At 34.4% G+C, this 19,986-nt stretch overlaps 1 protein-coding gene across 4 annotated transcripts in view; it reads right to left on the reverse strand.

Annotated features, from left to right (window-relative positions):
• The window catches only part of BBS9 (Bardet-Biedl syndrome 9), a 287,548-nt gene that overhangs the window by 159,499 nt on the left and 108,063 nt on the right, over positions 1-19,986 (reverse strand). For all 4 annotated transcript variants that reach the window (XM_039715217.1, XM_039715218.1, XM_039715219.1 and 1 more), the window contains exon 20: positions 464-646. In XM_039715217.1, coding sequence (XP_039571151.1) covers positions 464-646 — 183 coding nt within the window. The remainder of the gene's footprint in view (positions 1-463; positions 647-19,986) is intronic.

Raw genomic sequence — 19,986 nt, forward strand, 5'->3', positions numbered from 1 at the left:
TACACTGAGGACAAAGTATGGCAAATGATTAATAAACTTAAATGTATGTACTGTATTTGCTGTGTGTGCCTTTTATATTTCTATTGGAATGTGAACATGTATGTTATAGAACATTTATATTAGAGTCTTCAAAACCCGGGGGTCTTATTCTGTTTATCCTAACCACAGGACAGAAGGTAAAAATCAGCTAAATTTATGTGAGACATTCCTCTTGGCTTGGTAAGGAAAGGTTAAGCAGAATTTAACTGGTATCAACCATGCCCTCTTTTGAAACATTCTATAATCTCCTAGTTTTTCACTTTGCTGTGAAATCAGCATAGTCTGCATCGAATACTTACTTAGTAGGGCAACTTAAATTATTTCAAAGGACAGTCTTCGGCGAAGTACAGGAAGAAATAAGGAAAATTAAGGGCTTAAAGCTCTGTGAATGAGTATTTTTTAATCAGCTCTTAAAGATTCTTACCAGCTCTTGTGTATCTTCTGCTAATGGCAAAAACGTAGCTTCCAAAATAGCAATTTGATCAGTGCTGAGCTTCTGCCACAAACTAATCAGCATAATCACCAGATGGGTGGCACTTTTCAACTTTGCAAATGCCTGGAACATGTTGGCTTGATTTTCTTCTGCTGCATCTGCTAGAGCTATTACCTGCAAAAATTACAAACATCTGTTAAATATAATTTTACCGTCCATGAACACTCAACACTGAAATTACCTTTGGCACACTCTTGTTTTCCTTTAGAAGATCCTGAGGAATTCTGTTTTCCATAAACACAAACCACAGAGTATTAAATGAGTTATCATTTATCTAGATTTTTCCTTTGCATACCCAAAGCAATTTCAAGTCCATATGGCAACAGGATTAATCCATCTAGTACAATAAGTGTAGAAAGGATTTTGTTTAGAGCATATTTTTAAGGCATTCCTGAAATTAATCCCCATCATATCACATAATATGTGACAACAAACTAATTTTTAGTTTTATATCACACACTAATCTCCATGTGACCAGTAAACCTACTGTATCAATCAAAAACAACACATTGATTTTTTGCTATTAAAAAGACAGCATATAATTATTTCCATTGGAACACAGCTGCCATCTGTTATTTTATTAACTCTCATGTGTCTCCATGTTATGCCCTAGTTTCTTCAGCTTTTATGCCAAAATGTAAACATTATGGATCATGCATATGAAGGCAATAACAGTTTAAGTGCCAGATATTATGAAATAATTTTCAAAATAAAATAAAAGTAACAGATTCACTTCTTCTGATATGGTAAGAGTTTTGCTGAGTACTTCAAGATGGGGAAAACCAGAAAATCTATTATATGATACTTGGTTCAGAAATAATTTCAATAGGCAATTGCTGTAACGTCAGTAGGACAAGAGACTTTCCACAGTATTTGCACTGGAGTACTTCAAATAAAGGAAAGGTATAAAGTTTAGGGATTCATCCCGGGGGAGCACAACTTAGAAGACCTGTTCTCAGGAGTGCCATGACACCTCCATGCTACCCAAACAACACTTGGTTTACAGAAGCATTATCTGATTGTTATTTAAATCACACAAATTTAAATTATTTAAATCAATTATCTGATTGTTATTTAAATCAACACAAAGCACCTCTCTCAACCACTTTCCGTTTATTTATTTGCAAGACAGGGTAATAGGTGCCTCACTGGAATTGTGAAAAGCCTCATAGAAATGCAGTTAAGTGTAATTAGTATTACAACAGAATTTACAAAGTACAACTTGCAGAGCCTGATCCATTAACATTTTGGCAACAGCAGGAAAACGAAAATACTATATGATGCATCTTCAGCAGGGAAAGAGAGCCAACCAGCTGTTAGCATTTGGTGGAGGAAAACTATTTTTAATCTGCAATGCTGGCATTAGAGATGTATCTGTGTTCCCTCCAAGCTCCCATGTGACTGGAAAGATAAAGAAAACAGAATTTTAGGGAACTATAAATATGAAACATTTCAAACAAAATGTGTTGATGGCTTTTGTTTTAGATTTTTAAATGTAATCTTTCCAAATAAAGCAGCGAACCCACAGGACACCCATGAGTCCAAACACTACATAAATCAGAGCCAAGTAACAAAATAGACAAACAAAAAATCCCTAGCTAACCACGTGAAGGAGAACCAAGAAATTAATCCTAAGCAGTGAAAAGCAACATAACAAACTTTGGTCAGAGAACAGTAATGATATCACCAACATGTCACCTCATGCATTTGTGTTGGCATTCAGTTTGCTCTGACCAAAGCCTAGATGCTTTCCACACCTCATGTTCTACAAAAGGTAAAGTTCCATATCACAGTCACTTTCCAAGAGTTATGGGCGACAAAGCCACCTGATAGGCAGCACACTATGTAGCAACCTACATCAGCTGTCTCTGAGCCACATAACCAGCAATTTTATGCATCGTACAGTTTCATCTTTCTGAGACAAGCAACAACAGTAAAATCTCCCTCAGTCTAACAGAGGACTTCAAATATCTAATCTCTTTTCCTGTCCAATATAAAACTGAAAATTTGGAAGAACCATGAATGAAGATTAATTTAATATGCTGATGAGGTGTGCTCATTCACTGGTATGCTTCCTACAATGCCATCACTGATTGGAATAGTACAATTCAGAATTCCTGTCAAGCTACCAGTACCCTATTATGGATAATGCTCAGACATTAATTTTGTTGAAGAACCAAACAAATAGAGTTACCTTTGTATGACAACTACCTGAACCCCACTTACACAGCAAAGGCTACTTTCTAGAGTCATTCAAAAATTCCCAGGTGATTTCTCACTCTCTGCTGTATTTCACCTGACACTCTCCTATGTGCTTCAGAAACACAAAGAGCATAAAGAGAAGTAACTGATGTGGCCTTTTACCTTATGGAGCCTTCATTTTAGAACAGGTTTTCTTTCCATTTTATAACCATGAACAAAGGAGATGCTCACCTTTTCATAGGCTCTAGGTGTAAAACAAATATCCCAGTACTTCCAAACAATGCCTGATGTACCAAGTCCATAACCTATTTTAAAAGCAGTTTCACAAAAACCCTTAAGAAGAACAACTATGAAAAGTTCTTCTTTGGCACAAAATTCTACAATTCTCATGCACAATAATATCAGGTAAATGTTATAAAAGTGGTAGACCTAAGTTTCTAAAGGAGAAGTGCAGTCTTTAAGTATTGCAAATCACTGAAACACAGCAATTAAATCTTCAGATAACTGCATATATACAAGTTCCACTTTACACTTGCAGAAAAACAAAGGAGGGGATAAAAACACTTCTAATTGTTCTATGAACAGATGAAGTGACCGAATATAGCTTTCTGACATTTGGAATATCCAGGACACAGGACAATACAATATGAATTACTACACTATAATGTAGGCATGCACAGGCGTAGTAATTTTTAAAAAGCCTCAAGACTAAAGAAATCTTGACAATACATGGTTACACAGTAAATACATGACAGGAGGGGGGAAAAAAAATCTTTTCCCATGGAGTAAAATTACTCTAAAAATCTCCCAGGATATGAGCTACAAATTTTAGAATTCTGGGGCTTTTCAATCAAACTCTTACAGAATTTAGAAATGAGTACGTTTTAACAACATGATATTAATATTTTTAATCATTTTATTTTTGCCTGAACATCTCTATTCATATTTTGTAATATTTGAGGAACATAAAGGATCTGTACCCTTTGCAATGTGAAATCCTAGTCTCTTCAAATTCATAATTTCTCCATCATTTCCCAATTTTGTTTTCGGTTTTCAGAGTAGCTGTTCAATCTGTTTACTATCTATTTTAAAATTTTTCTAAATAGATATAAAATCTTATAAAAAAGGAAAATCTCTCCCTGTCTCACTTTTTCACAGAATAGGTAGGAAAATACATTGCAACAAACAGTCTCAAATGTAGCTTACATATAAAGATTTTAGACCAACTGGAAACTATTATGTAAAAAGTCCATCTATATTGCATAAGACCTTTCACTGCCTACTTAACATTTTTCTTTCTCCTTCTTCAATATCACAAAGCTTTCAAACAAAGAAAACTAAAAATAAGTTTTTCAAACAGTCTTTCTAAAATTTATGAAAGTATCTGAAGCAGGAAATATTTAAGAGATACTGAAATAATGGGGCAGTACAATATTGAAAATATATTTTTATAATGATCAAAACTTCCTTTTAATTTATATTATTTTTAATTTTTTTCTGAACAGACTCCTACTATGTTCCACTACATGTAACTACAGAAAACTAAAGGCCAGTTAAGTTACTATGAAAGCATATTGTAAAAAAAAAAAATAAGGAATTACTTTCTAAACAAAGATCATGTTTAAAATTTTTACTAAATTTCATATTCACAGCTGCAATGGTAGAGCTGAAATCCAGAACTTTTTAATATTCTTGAGAATTTCATACCCCAACACTATTACAAAGATTTGACTTCAGTAATTTCCAAGCATAGAACATTTCTCAGTGTTTCCAGCCTTAAGTGTTTAAGCAGAAAGATGTCTCTCCATGCACATTTCATTGCTAAGTAGGTCTTGTAAGATGTCAAACATGTGAAAATTGTAAACTAATGCTGATGCAAATTTTAAAACCAGTCACAGTTCTCCATCATTAGTGGTAATGTAACATATTTTTAGGGTATTGTTTAACATCCAGCAATAACTTCAAAATTAGTTATGCCTCTTGAAAAAGGTTTGCAACATAACCCATTCTCGTACATATACACAAATTTCTTGACGCAATAATAACCATAATAATTACTCTCCCAGGCTTATTCTAATAATACCAAAAAAACAAAACAAAACAAAACAAATACAGTTCCAAAAACACAAATCACTTTCTTCTTAGCTGGATAAGAAGTTGAAGAAAACTTTGAAAAAATAAAGGGCAAGAAATGAGCATGAAGTTCCAGGGAGCTTCCTTTGTGTTGGTAGTATATTTTCTTGGAGTCCCTAACACCATTGGGACTGAAAACTCTGCCAAATTTTATGCCATATCCTAAAATGGAGAACAGGAAAAAGTGACAGATAATTTGCTTTTCTTTTTTTTTATTTAAAAAAAAGAAGGAAAAAACCAGTCATTCACAACTGGTAAAAAATAGCAAATTAGTCTTACTGTCATCTAGTTCTCATACGTTGGGTTCAGCTTCCGGAATTTTGAAGTAACTTTATTTTTAGCAGAAATGAAGTATGAACAAACAGAATTTTGGCACTTAAAAAATAGAGAACCTCTTTACACGTCATCCATAGCACTTATGAGAAACTCTTGTATGAAAATGCTGTTACAATAAGATAACATTGGAAATTTAATTATTCTGAAATGAACTCAGGGATGGTGAAGCTCACAGGTCTCTTCTGGCAATTGTTTTTACAGAATAATTTATTGCAAGAAAGTTAATTGATCCAATCCCTTTCAACTATTTTTAAGCAGAATTAGATCTTCATAAAGCAGGCTGTTAATGAATATATAGCAGGTAGAAATGGAGACCTGAGAAATGCTAATTATGGCTTCTTCATTGCTGTTGACACAGGACATTTACTACTAGTTTCACTCTTTTCCCAATTTTTGAGAAGGAAATATAACTCAGTTGCCAAACCTAAAACAAGGTCTAAAGCTTTTTTTTGTGTGGTTTTAAGAAGTCTCCATCACACATCTGAATTCACATGGGATGTGTAAGCATTTGAATTCAAATACATTTTTTCTTATAAGCCCCTTTTTTTACCTCAATATATAATATTCTTAATACCCTTACTCTAGGAGTAAACTTTTTGGTTTTTTAAACAGGCAAGTCTGAAATTAGTTTCCAACACAGAGAAAGAGTGATTAGCAGCCTGATTCCCTGTGCAGACCATCTCACTCAACAGCCATTGTGCACAGAGCTTTGGGCAGGTGACTGAAGCTTTATGGAATGCGGGCAGAGATATCCATGTCAGAGGGCGATCTTTATCAAGCGCTCTGTCACCAGGAAGAAAAACCATGTCCCTGTCACAAGGGAGCATTTCTAAACGCCGTGGCGCTCCCACAGCGTGGCAGTGGCGACGTGAGAGCGCACGTTGGGATTAAGTACCCCGGGCCACAATTATCTGACCCTTATGAGAATGTCTCAGCTTGTGCTAACCATGACTGCAGCTCTTTAAATTGAGGCACAGGACCACCATGATGACAACAAAGCATCAATTCACTAGACGCCAAATACTCGACTTTCAAGTGAAGCTCAACATGGCCTTGATGAGAGAAGACAGCAGAGACAAAAGACATTGCAGCATGATGACCCATGCTTTATCAGGATGCACACAGCTACCTCCTGAAAATCTACTGCCTCACTTGATGAACATGAAATTAACACGAGTAATTACTATAGCAGTCTGTGCCTCTGGAAACAAGAGTTAGATTAAGAAAATGCTGAGGGCTGTCAGGGAAGCTGTGTGGTTTTGCTTTCTTCTGTTGCTTCCAAGACAGAATTATCATTAACAGCTCTACTGCACCTTTCTAAATTGGATTTTACCACAAAGCAATACCATCTACAAGCATAACAAAGGCTGCACATTTTGATGACAGCCAACTCCGACACTTACAAGAGCTAAATGCATGTATTGTTTACACTCAGAACCCTCTTTTGCAACTTCACAAGTATCAAAGCTGTGTTTTACACAAAACCAAAGTGTGAGTGGATTATTGCCACAGAGAATCATGCTGCATCATTTATTTTAATTCTTTCATTTTAAGAACTAATGACAATGATGTCAGTAAGAAAATCTTTGGGGATAAAGTAAATATAATTTCAGCTATACAGCAGCATAGTAGTATGAATATGGTCAGTTCAAAAGGAAAAAATATCTCCAGCTTTTTAATTTTTCCTCTTTAAACTACTCAATAAGAAAATAGGCTTCTTCTTCAGAAGTCTCTCTCTCTCTCTAGCTTTTATCTACACCATTATAGTCTGAATAGAATTATTTTTGAAAATTATTGCAAAATATTTAGTGGGTTTAGAACCCCAGACACCTGACTGCATTATCCAAAAGTACTTGATTACCAATACATTTAAACCCAAATTAAAAACCTGATAGATCAATGTCACCTTGTTCCATAGGAATTTTCCATTTTGTCTGTACTAAGTATATAAACAACCTCTCCAGTAAAGAAAAAAAAAAGAATGAAGACCACCTGGTTAGCTCTACTTTAAATTAGTACATTCTAATTAAAGTAAGAAATTCATATTCCTTTGATTCTAAACATGCAGCTCTTCATGTGCATAAACCAATTTCAATTTTTTTTCTGCCTTAGCAACACTAATGTAGTGGCAAAAACCTGCTTGTTCCCATCACTGTTGCCAGTTGCTGCTTATTTAAACCATCTTCATGCTTTATATTGCTGCCCATCCTTAACTGACCTTCCTTGTGTAAAGCCATGGGAACAGAAATGAGGAATTCCTTTTGTCTCTGATGTCCCATCTGCAGTAAGCATCACAGTTAAGATTATTTTAGCTTGATTAATAAACTTATCTATATTAATCTCTCTTTTCATATGTTATTGGCTTTTTGTGTTTGATTGTGGGTTTTTTTAGGGTTTACCATTTTTGAGATACCAGATTAATTAATATGGTCAATAGTAACAATACGAAGATGATTATATAAATACTTGACACCTCCTCTCAATGGCCTATCCGCAGGTAAATATTGCAAGCAGTTTTGAATGTGAGAAATTGCAACAGCGAGTAGAAGTAACCAATTCTTACTTGGTACAACTATTAAATACCAAGATTGGGGGGTGGGGGGGGAATTCTTAAAATTAGCCTACAAGCATGTTCCAAAATATATATGATGCTTTGCAATACATTTAAAAATAAGTTCTACATTATAAAATCCAAATTTAAAAGTGGAGTTATAAAATTAGTAGCTTATCCAAGTGAAGCAACATCTGTTACAAGTTACATAAAACCCAAGAACAGAGTGAGTTACAATGAATGCTTTACTTAACCCTTCAAAACAAAAGTTCTATTTAGGCAAAGGGATGTGCTAAATAGCACACAGATATGTCACAGAATCTGTGATAGTCAATGAATGTTGCAGACAGAGTTTCATTGTAAAGCTCTGGTTGAATTGGCAGCAATGTATATAAAATGCAGCCAAACATGAGCTAAATGGAGACAGAGAGGTGGAGAGCTTGGTCTGTGTCAGTCTATGTCACTGAATACATGGCATTATGTAATGACGACCAAAAAAACTTTACAATAAAAGAAAAAAAAAATTAAACAGTTGAAGTTGCATGCTTCAACTGTGTATTTAAATAAGTTTTGCACCTAAACAAACAGTGTAAAAACCAGGAGACCCAACCCGAAAAGTTTTTATTGCCTATCAGAGCAATTACATTATGGATGGCCAAGAAAACAAGACAAAACATAGATTGTACTTCTGCAAAAATTAATGTACAGTGAAGCTCTATGGGTCAAATTAAGGATTCAATAACCTCAGTGGGACCACTGTATCCATTCAGTAAAGGCAGGATTTCATCCTATCAAAGACCACTACCCTCACTGTCATCAGTCATATGCACCTAGTGGGGAAAAAAGCATTTGCAGCAACCTAGTTATCACATGATGAGAGTAGTTTTAGAAATCTAGAATAAATCCACAAATTATTGCTTCCCAGAAAGTACACTGTAAAACAAGTGCTAGAACAGCTTCGGTTCACATCTCTATCTTATTGTAATACTGAAAAACAAAAACATGTTGTCAAATACATCTTGAAAAGAGCAATAACAACAAATCTGATACACAATATAGATATTTCCTCTCTGTATAAATGAACACAAAGCTATTCCACCAAATTCTATTCTGAGACCTTTAACAATAAAAGTATCAACATCAAACAAATCAGCAAGCCAGTTGAAGATAGAGATGTTCTAACCTGAATTCCAAGCCACTGTCAATCCCACTTGTAATTTTGGCACTTCTGCTTTATACTAAATTAACTGAAGAAACGTCCAGAACTCCCTATTCAGACTGAGCTAGTATGTAATTTTAAGTGATTAAAAAACATTGTGGTTGACTAATACAGTGTCTAAGAGTAAAAGTAAGACTAAGAATGATTAAATTAAAACTACACATTCTGGAAACAAAATCCAAACATAGAAATCAAAGAAAATGGATGGCAGGATAATTAGAAGCTCAGACTTAATTATAATACTAATTTCAGGACCTCTCTCATTAAAATTACTTTTCTATTTTGAGACACTTATAGACTTTCTCTGTTATTAGTGAAATCTTGAGAACACATGACAGTACATTTGGAAATAAAACAAGCTTCCCAAGTCAAAGTGGAAAGGTCATCATACATTAATTGCTTGCTTGAATACTTTGTCTTTGAATTAAAAGTTTTCTATAATGTCTTCTATTCTTTTTTTACTGAAAGAGACATAACCATTTCAAAACATAGGAACATCATTATGAAATGCAGGTTTTGTAAAACTCAGTCACAAAACACAGTCTGTAAACCTTGATGAAAATTAAGCAAAGAGACTTAAGTTCTAGTCTTACTGGATTTACTAGGTGGAAAAATTGTTTCAAAAGCATCATTGTATCATTTAGGAAAGTAAAAATTCATTGTTCATTCAAGGTGCCACAACAATAAGTGTCAGACAAACAAAACTTGTGTTTCTCCATAGATGAACTACAGCACAGATCATATTAATGCTTGCTTCACCACGATACCCAGCAAAAAAACCTTTATGAACTGCATCCTACTTCATGTGACATTAAACTTCTAAGTCAACAGGTACTGCCATACAGGTATGATTATTTTTTGTGGAGTAATTTCATTTTCTGGGGGCAAGACAATATTGAAGGACTAAAAATATCCTACTGCTCAGTCATACAGCAGGCAGTCTTAACCTAATAATGAAGCTGCAAAGAGCTTATCATATCCCTGCCTGAAACCCTCGATCTACAGAAAGGAAACAAAACACAAAACACCTGTTGAACATTACAGTGTGTTCAACAGCAAATCTTCAGGTGTTGATGAAAAGAACAAATATTTTTAGGACACCAAATTAGTTGTGCTGCAGATAATGGCCAATGATACTTATTCTTCTGCACACCTGGAACTGCACCTTCTAACTCTCTTCTCTCAAAATGAAGAATTAAGAAAATTCCCACCTGAAATACCTTGCTAATTCACAAGCACAATGCCTACAGGTACACAACCAGGTGCAGTTTTCTTTACCTGCACACCTGCCTTAGCCACACAATAAACTCAGTCAGTGCATTCAGCTAGTTAAACATAAGATTTAGAACTTAGGCAGAAATAGAAACAATAAAAATTTTAAAAACAAAATTTTAAAAAAACGTAAGAAAATATTCATTCCAGTACCTGATTCATTTTATGTTCAAAAGAAGATAAGCCACAAAACAATTGATTATTTTAGGGTGTAAACATTTTATCTCAGGATTATTCTAATGAAGTAAGCCTATCTCACCATAGGCTATGGGTTAGTTTCAAAAAATAAGTGTTCCATTATATATGCACATACACACTCACAGGAGTGAGACTTTATTATTCAGCATAACATTCTATGTCATTCTCCTGCTGCACTTCTAAACAAAGCTGAAGCTATATGGCTTTCTGACTTTCATTCAAAATACAGTATTTAATGATGCACTTATAGTCTCTTAGTCTTTGATAAATGTCGTAAAAAATGATTCACAATTGGCAGTAACAGAAAAAGTCCTTCCCTCACATCTTTGGAAATATGACATTTTACCTACTTGCCGTACGACAACTACTAGCTTCACTCATATCCCTCGTTGTTTTCTCCTTAAAATGAATGAAAACACGGAAGAGCTAGTAAACAGTATAATGAAACACTTCGTCTTTGGAAATATGGCATTTTACCTACTTGCAGTACGACAGCTACTAGCTTCACTCATATCCCTCATTGTTGTTTTCTCCTTAAAATGAATGAAAACACGGAAGAGCTAGTAAACAGTATAATGAAACACTTCCCAGTATGTTTAGCAACAATTCTCTATTGAAAAAAGAGATGTGTGGCAAAGTTACCCATTTTTCACCTAGCCTCACTACCTATTACCCTAGCAAGCACAGAAAAACAAAACAGTTCAGTCCACCTGGAGTTAAGTGGAAGAATCTCTCACTTTTAAAGTCTTTGGAGTCACACTTAAAAAGATTCACAGTTCAACATCACTTCCTAGAAGAGAACCATTTTATCCATGAAGGGAAATTTTGACAAATTAGCCTCCCATCAAATGCACAAGCCTTAATGCATTTAGATAACAACCTTCCTTGCAAACATCTGATTCCTCAACTTCTCCTTTATTCTAACAAGCAGCTGAATTTAAGGAGGAGATGGGACAAGATCTACAGTCTTTTGTAAGTCCTGCTAAGACTAAGATTCCCAGTAGGGCTGCTTGAGCTTGGGGAGCATAGGGTAGAGATAGCAAATGTCAGGTACAATTCAGTGTCTGAAATGGGATAATTAACCTTGTAATTTCTCTGGTTTAAATCAGAAAAATCTCCTCATTGTCTGAGCAGAAGTTTAAGGATAATTCTACTGCATATCCACTCAATTATGTAGAACAGGAAAGAGCTCACTTTTCAACACTAATATATAATCACATGCAAACACACCCCACTAAATTAGTAACAAATGCTCTTACTGATTTTGGCTGAGATAGGCTTTCTGATAAGAAAAGATTTTCCTTTAAAAAAAAAAACAAAAACTTAATTTAAACACTTTTCTTGTTCCCCTGATGTAATACAGCTGAAGTTCATGCTCCGGCTCAGTCAAATCTAATAGTTTTAACTTGGTTTCAGCTATTACTGGCCATAACAAGATGTATTCAAAAGGGTATTTATGTTTCCTTTATTCTATTGCATCAAAGTTAGAAAAACACATCTGGGTAGCATACACTCTAGCCACACTGCAGACCAAAAATCCAGATAAACGTTTTGTCTAGAGGGATGACTAAATAAGTTGGCCAAATATCAGAACAAATTCACTTTGATGTTTTCAGTTGGTGGAGCTCAGAAACATGACCTAAGTTATACAGTTACATCCCCTGAAAGAGTAGCAACCCCCCCTTCCTTTAGTATCTGAAAGGATAAAAGAGGTGGAGGAAAGAAATATTTGTTATGGACAAGGGCAACATTCAACATGGATAAAATGATAGGAACTTGAGGAAAAACATTTGTCTACTTTCACTCATATTTATGAATAGCCCATATTCATATCTTTTCTAGAACCACCTCTAGTCCCTGCTTCCACTGTTACCAACAGATACCTTGTAATCTGATTAGGAGTCCATAAAGAAAGATGGCATAGGAGACTCACACTGCAGGTCTGCACAGCTGAAATCTGATGGCATTGACAGGTTCCATGTAAGCAATTCCCTCTAAAGTGATGCTAAGCTACTTGTCAAAAGTTAATGGTGAAAATATATAAAAATAGCTAAAACCTCACATGAGGTGTAGAACAAACTTCCTGAGCTCTACTGATCATGCAAGGAAGCACACAGCTGGCAGGTTGTTAAATGATGGGACTGGAGAGAATTACTGAGCAGCATTCCTGTGGAAAGAACTACTATAGAGAACCCACTGTGCAATGAGAATATGAACCAAACCAAATGTTCTTTACTAAATGGAAATGGAAAATTCCTAGGGGAATATACAGAACAAAAATAATTTCCCAAAGGAAATAACTCCATTGCAGAGCTTATGGTTAAAGAAACTGGAGGAAGAAGTGCCTATTACCCACACGGTGCAAAGAAACTATGAGGAACCAGGAAGATATGCACTCTTGCTTTCTTTTGGAGCAAATACAAGACCACAGCTGTTTAAAACAGAGTGAGATCCACAAAGACAAATTGTAAGATGAGGTGGCTAGTTTCCCTTAATTTCCTTTATAAAAGAGTAGACAGAACATTACCTTTTATTTCAGCCATGGAAGGTATCGAACTTTCAGTGTCTTTCACTCCAGAAGACCCTTCTTTGTCTCCATTGACTACAGAGAAAATTGAACTTCCCTGGATGAAATCTGCTTTTGTGAATCTCACCCACCTATATCATAGCAAAGCATTCCCACCTTTTTCAAGGGATATCCACAGATGACCCTTAGCCATGAAGTCTGTATGAGAAATAGAATCAAAGGACAATTTCATCTCATCAGAGCAAATCAATTCATTATCAATAAATGTCGCTCCCTTAATTTTATTGAAACAACCAACAGATTGTAAGCAAGATGTTGCTGTGTTTGAGTATTTCAGTACAGATGTATTCTCATGCCTCAGAACACTGCATAAGGACCCCTAAAACTGCAAGGAGGAAGAGGAGATCTTAGCTTTTTTCTTCCCTAAAAACACCTATAAAGGTTGGAAGAGATTAGAAATTTTAATTTTTACAATACCAGCTACCCTTAATACCACATTTATAGGAGTGAGTTAGTGATGACCCTTTAAGAGATAATGAGATAAACTAAGATCAATGTTTTTGTAACACATATGCTTATGAATGGCATTATCCTCCAGTGTATACAATATTCAAAAACAAAAACCAAATATAGAAAACAGTCAATTCCAAATGATGAGAATTTTTTTTTAGATTTCATTAAATCTGACATATGGAATCCAAGAGAACATTTTGAACTTAATACTGCACTGAGCATCGAAGAATCTTGTTTGATTTTTTTTTAATGTCTACCAATTTAAAAAGCACAGTAACCCATTTTGTAGGTTAGATATTCCTAATTTCCTGCACAGACACAGACAGTTCATTGGTTCTACTTGAGAAGCATTCCCAGTATTTCACTATCATTGGGAGTTATTTCCACTATTTCCTACAGGGAGGTTTTTCAAGCAAAAGCACAGGTTCTTTCTCTCAGCACACACAGAGATAACTGTACATGCACTGAAGTTTCCTCAAGTATCAGTTTGACTCTCTGCACACTCTGTTGACAAAGGTTTAACTACCACTTTACAGAATTGCTGTACATTCAGTCTGCATGTCACTTGGCTGATTAGCATCCCACCTCTCAGTAGAATGACTAAACTACCCACATACAGAGCTGTGGTAGAGGAAATAGTTTAAAAAATATATTAAAAACCTGCATCCCTAAGTTACTTACTTCTGAAAATATTATTCATCTTCAAAGGAGTTGGATTTTGATGATCTTTATGGATCCTTTACAACTCACTATATTCTATTAAATGTATATATCCTGCAAGCAGCTTTCATTGCTTTTTTCTGGTGTAAAAAATAAAGGTACCCCCAAGACTGTCAGGTTACTTGGCACTACCCTAAGCCTTCTTAAAACAAGGGAATAGAGCAATGATTATGTCACACCACTTATCAGTCCTCCTGTTCTGCACACTGGAGACACTCCTCAATAATTCCTTAGGCCCAAGCATTAAACTATCCACAATATCGTTAGGATCTGGAGACAACCAGTCTCCTTATATGACTACAGAATTCTACCCTTCCTTCCTTTATCCATTTCTCTTCAATATAGCCTGAAAGGACAATAGATGTCTTGAGGTACATACACATCAAGGCAAGAATTCTCAGAGTCAGATCTTCACATGACAGCAAAATTAACAAAGGAGACTAGAAATAAGCTCAAAGCATGTTACATGCTTGTATTCACCAAAACTTTCTCCTTCCATATAGCAGCACAGTATTAAAGGCACAAAATTACCAACACTTTGCTTTATTTTGAAAAGTAACATGTTTTAAATGTGCAAAAGCAGCCAGAAAAGTGGTCCACAGAGAAATTACACCACAAACAGTTTAACTCCCTTAAGAAAAAAAATTTTAGTACATTTGGGGTTTGACTCATGACCTATACAGCCCAAAATCTAATTAATGCTGTCTATATGCATCTAAAGTTTTACCTGAAAACTGTTAACAGCTTTTTTTCTCATTGAAACAACATTTTAACATAAGTCTATGCTTCTATTTATAAGTCAAAGTACAGCTTAAAAACAACCAACATATACCCAAAGCAAACAAGTGTCCTTTATTTGGGACTCCACTATTTTCCCTTTTTTGTGCTATTCCTAGTATTACAAAAAGCTATAGATAAAGAGTAATTTGTGATGCGGGAAAGGTTTTTTTAGACCACTGTAAACTAGTTATTCTCTGTATGAACCTGCAGTTTTATCACAGATAACTGTACATTGAATCCATGTAGCAAAAAGGTTTTGAAACACAATTATCAAATATTGCAGCTCTAACTACACATCTGTACTATAAAACACATTAGTATTAACAAGATAGACTCAAAAATTACAGTTTAGAATACACCTCACATACCTGTGGTAGCTTAGGATGTCACAGAGCTTACAAGCCAAGTTAAGCAGAAGGCAGCCTAAATGTTTATCAGAAAGTTATTGCTTCAGAAAATCTCATTCATGTGGTTGTCCTTACTTGGGGGAAAAAACATCATTGTAACCTGCTCTTCTAGTATGATCTGAGCACTTTAAAATTAACCTCAAAAAATTTATTAAATATAGTATATGCAGGTTAAACTTAGTAGTCTTTTTTTCATTTGTCAACAAGTCTAAAAACAGATTTTTTTTCTCCACAGTTGTTCTGTAGTAGTTCTGTTTTTAAAAAAGTAAATATTGACCAGTTATAAAACATTAAATTGACTCTACTTTAATGAAACCAGAAAAGAAAGCTTTGTCACTGACTTCAGCATAACTGAGATTTTACACACAGAAAAAAATCAAGTACAGAATGTAAGCAATATAGAAAAATAAATTTTTCCAATATATAATCCTAATTTTTAATATATAATTATATACAATACATTAAATATGCATAATTCTTAATATACTATTATATTCTTAAAAATTAGTTTTCTGTGTGTGGAGGAAACATGTTCAACTGCTATCAGTCACAACAATATTCACAGAAACAGAAAAACCGAAACAAACTGAAGCAAAGAGTAACCTTGATGGAATAATTCACTTAAGAAAAAGTAGCTCTCTATTAAATAAAACAAATCTTTCTCTCAAACTTAATATTTACCATTTTCAACATTCAAAGATCACTACCACTATCAGGAGTTACTATCAAAGTACTGATGGACAAAATCCCTTTCAAAATGGCAAGGGGGACTTCTGTCAGTAATTATCCCTGCTAATTGAAAACTGCCCTCTTTCATTTAGTCTTTTCTAGTGAGTGCTCATCTTATCTGTTTTTCTGCATGTGATATCAGCCTCCCAATTCACCTGCTGCTCCATTAAAGAGCCTTACCCCTCCATAATTACTTGTTCCCTTTTCAAATATCTTCCAGTTTACAGCAAAATTCATCTGGGTATTTCTCAATTATAATTTTTTTTAGTATAAATCTATGAAAATATTGCAAAAGATTTTTTTTTGGTCACTTGATATAATTAGTGGATGAGTTAGGAGCGTATCTTATTTATGACAGGACATCAAGATATTTTTTTTTCTTTGAGCTTTGATGATGATGCTTCACAGCTGATATACAAACACATTTTAGAAAAAATATATTATATGAATCTGTAACCCATCTACAGGTCTTTGAAAAGCAATATAGTTTTTGTCCCTTCTCATTTATTTTCAGGCACTTGCAATTTTCCCTATCTTTTTGTGGTGGTTCTGCAAAGTAATAACAGAACAAACAGTAGAAACAGGAGACAAACTATACTGAATAACAACAATCCTGGACATATAGTTTTTTCCTTAACCAGGGCACAATAAAGTTCAATAAGAAGTAAATTATTTTTTTAATAGTTTAAACTAAACACATAATAAAAGAAGATAAATAAAAGTCTCATATTTTTCCATACAGTTGTGTCAACCATTACTGGTTACATTACACTCCTACATAATTTTCTAACAGAGTATTTTTCCATTACTGGTTACATTATGTATCAACCATTACTGGTTACATTACACTCCTACATAATTTTCTAACAGAATTCCATTTCGGCCATTCCATTATTTTTATTCATGATTAATGTCATGCCAATATCCTTACACTAATCTCAGTCTTCATCTGATGTATTAGAATATCAGCTTACCCAGTTCTCTGGAAATGCCCTCCTCTATTACTTCCTGGTATACAGAATTATCTGTCCAAACTTTTACTGTTCTTAAACATGATAAACTCTTACCGAGGATTTTAAAAAGTTTACAGTAATTTTTAATATTCTCCTTAGTAACTTCTGGAAACTATTAAATCATTTGATCAGAACAAAACCTTCTCCCTTAAGAGCAGTGAAGCATACATAATAAATATTCCCCTTTTATGTCACATCATAGCTGAAAAAAAACCCACACAAACAATAAAGTAACACTTCTAATGAATGTACCAGTCTCAGGTAACTGAAACTCTACAGATTCTAAAATATTTAAACACAGTATAACATTTTAACATTCCTGTTTGCTGAATGGCTCCCTTATACTGACCCTTCTACATGCATTTCAAAACCAATCAGAAGAAAGCTTTAGGAAAAATATGCTATTAACTAATTAACTTAAATAGGCAGGGGATCAAGCAGGTTTCTTCCCTATTGTGCTGAGGTCTTTTATCCCTATCTTCTGTTCTCAACTCGACCGATACTGCTTTGAGACACACAAATTCCTCTGCAGGAAAGCAAACTCACACCTGCACTAAATGTATTCTTAGAGCTTTTTCCTAATCTTTGTCACAAATTTAACTACAACAACTGAATTTCTATTTCCTTCAATTCCTCTCTGCTTCAAAAACATCTGATGCCACAAGTTCAGCAAGCAAAATATCAGCCCATTTATTTTAATTTAAACCAATAAAGGAATTTACAAATATTTTTTAAGAATTCAGTTTATATACATATAAACCTAACATTTTATTAGTAGTGTGTTCTTACATTTCATAGGGTGAGTAAAGTATCTCAGTAGGTATACAGACATTTTAGTATGTAAATTCATTGTGAAATGTGTTTGAAAGCAGCAGCAGCATTTACGACTACAAAACTGATGTCCTGGTCAATTTGCTACAAGATGATTCTACTATCAAGGAAGGTCTTGGGTGGCTTCCATTATATTTTAAACTTCTGATTGTACTACAAAAGCTATATAGAAAGTGGAAGCATGGAAAGAGTTATGCTCCATGGTAATACTGCATTGTTTGAAAGTGTTTGCCTCCCAGTAAGCATCAGATCTTTATAAAGCACAGTCCTCTAAATTGGCTGGGACACAAGTTGTACTCAGGATTTGCCATGGCAATTAAGATTTTCAGGATGCAACTACTGAAGATTGCTGGGTTTTACTCTCCACAGCTAGGGAGAATACAGGACAGAATTTTTATAGAGTAGAATATTTTGAGAGAATGAGATTTCTAATTTTCTCCATATATGGACAACACACATATTCTATATATAATATAGAAAGGATATTTTTAGAGACACATCTTCACTGCTGCAAACTATTCTCTTAAGAAAGCAATTAACAGTTAATTTGAGTAATTGTCAGGCAAAACATGAGACTTCTGTGTCTGGACTTATTCCTGGTAATTTTTAGGAGTTAAACAAGTAAAGAGCTTTTCCCTATATCCCATTACAACTACTTTTATTGACCTTCAAATAATTGATGATGTGATAGTAGGCACCAATGTACTTGTCAAAACAAATATATTCCACATATTATCTGAACAAGATCCCTATAATTGAAAGGCTATACATTAACCCATGGTGCCATATACTGCGTGGGCAGCAAGAAAATATGTTTTCATTGCGTATTCACCACTTTGTTTCCAACCTTACTCTGACTGCTTGGCAGCCCATCAAAATATTTTAATGTAAAAATGCCCAGTTTTAAAAAGAAACTGGTCTCCCTAATCTTTTTCTATAATATAGTGTTTTCATTCCAGAACGAATAGAGAAGCAAGTTAGCAAAGTCCCACCACGTTTTTCATATCACGGCTAGAACATGGTAGCCTGAATTTTTTCTCATTCCAACACGATTTGTAATTGCTTCAGAAAGCATTTGTTGAGTGGTCATTACTCTGAATCATTAATCTGGATAATGTTTACATTAGTTTGCTATATTTTCTCAGTCTTAACTCCATCTCCTTTTAATAAAGGTATGCTTTAGTTTTGCCTAAGATCACTTAATTATCATATAGTTATATAGTATAGTGCCAAGACTTAAGGGCAATTTTAACTTCATTTCCATGAATGGTATCAGCTTATCAAAATTTTTGCATGCAAGCTTAATTAAAACATGATGGCTAATAAAGGATAAGTTAATTAAAAAAGTGAACATAAAACATACCCTAAGTTAAAGCACAACTGTACATCACTATAGGTTATATACCAAAGTACAACTCCTCATCATATTATTTCAGTGTCCAGAAAGTGTTTTTCAAATAGGTCAGAACCTGTACAAGTCCTTGGAAAAAGTTGTGAACATAAAGGACAATTTTACAAGCAACAGCCCTCCACGCCCACAAGGTTAATGTGAATGGCAAACACATTCCTCACAGCATAAGATGACCTTTATAGTTTCTAACTGGGTTTCTGTGTCTTCTTCAAGCCAAAGGAAAATTGTGTCTCGTTAAACTGAGAAACTTTTTACATCCACCTGGTGCTGATGAACAAGAATACATCCACGTGAGAAATGTCAGTAAACTTCAAATAGTGCATTTTGCACTTTGACCCTTGAAGTCAAATGTACATGCAAATAAAGTCCTGAAAGGCTTCAAGAAAGCAATTTCCACTGGTGCATATTCAAATATAAATTGTAGGAGATTAGTCTAGTAATTCACAATCGCTGACCTTAAAATAATCTGCTTCTAATCTCCATTTAATTTAAAATTAAATATTTTAATAAGCTGACCTTTATCAACTGTTTTCTCCATCAGTATTTCCTCCTTTAACAGCTATATAATTTTTCTGCAGTTTATCTGATTTTTTATCAGTTTATCTTATTTGA

Source organism: Passer montanus, unplaced genomic scaffold, assembly GCF_014805655.1.
Source record: "Passer montanus isolate IOZ18808 unplaced genomic scaffold, ASM1480565v1 scaffold32, whole genome shotgun sequence".
NCBI classification, from domain to species: Eukaryota; Metazoa; Chordata; class Aves; order Passeriformes; family Passeridae; genus Passer; species Passer montanus.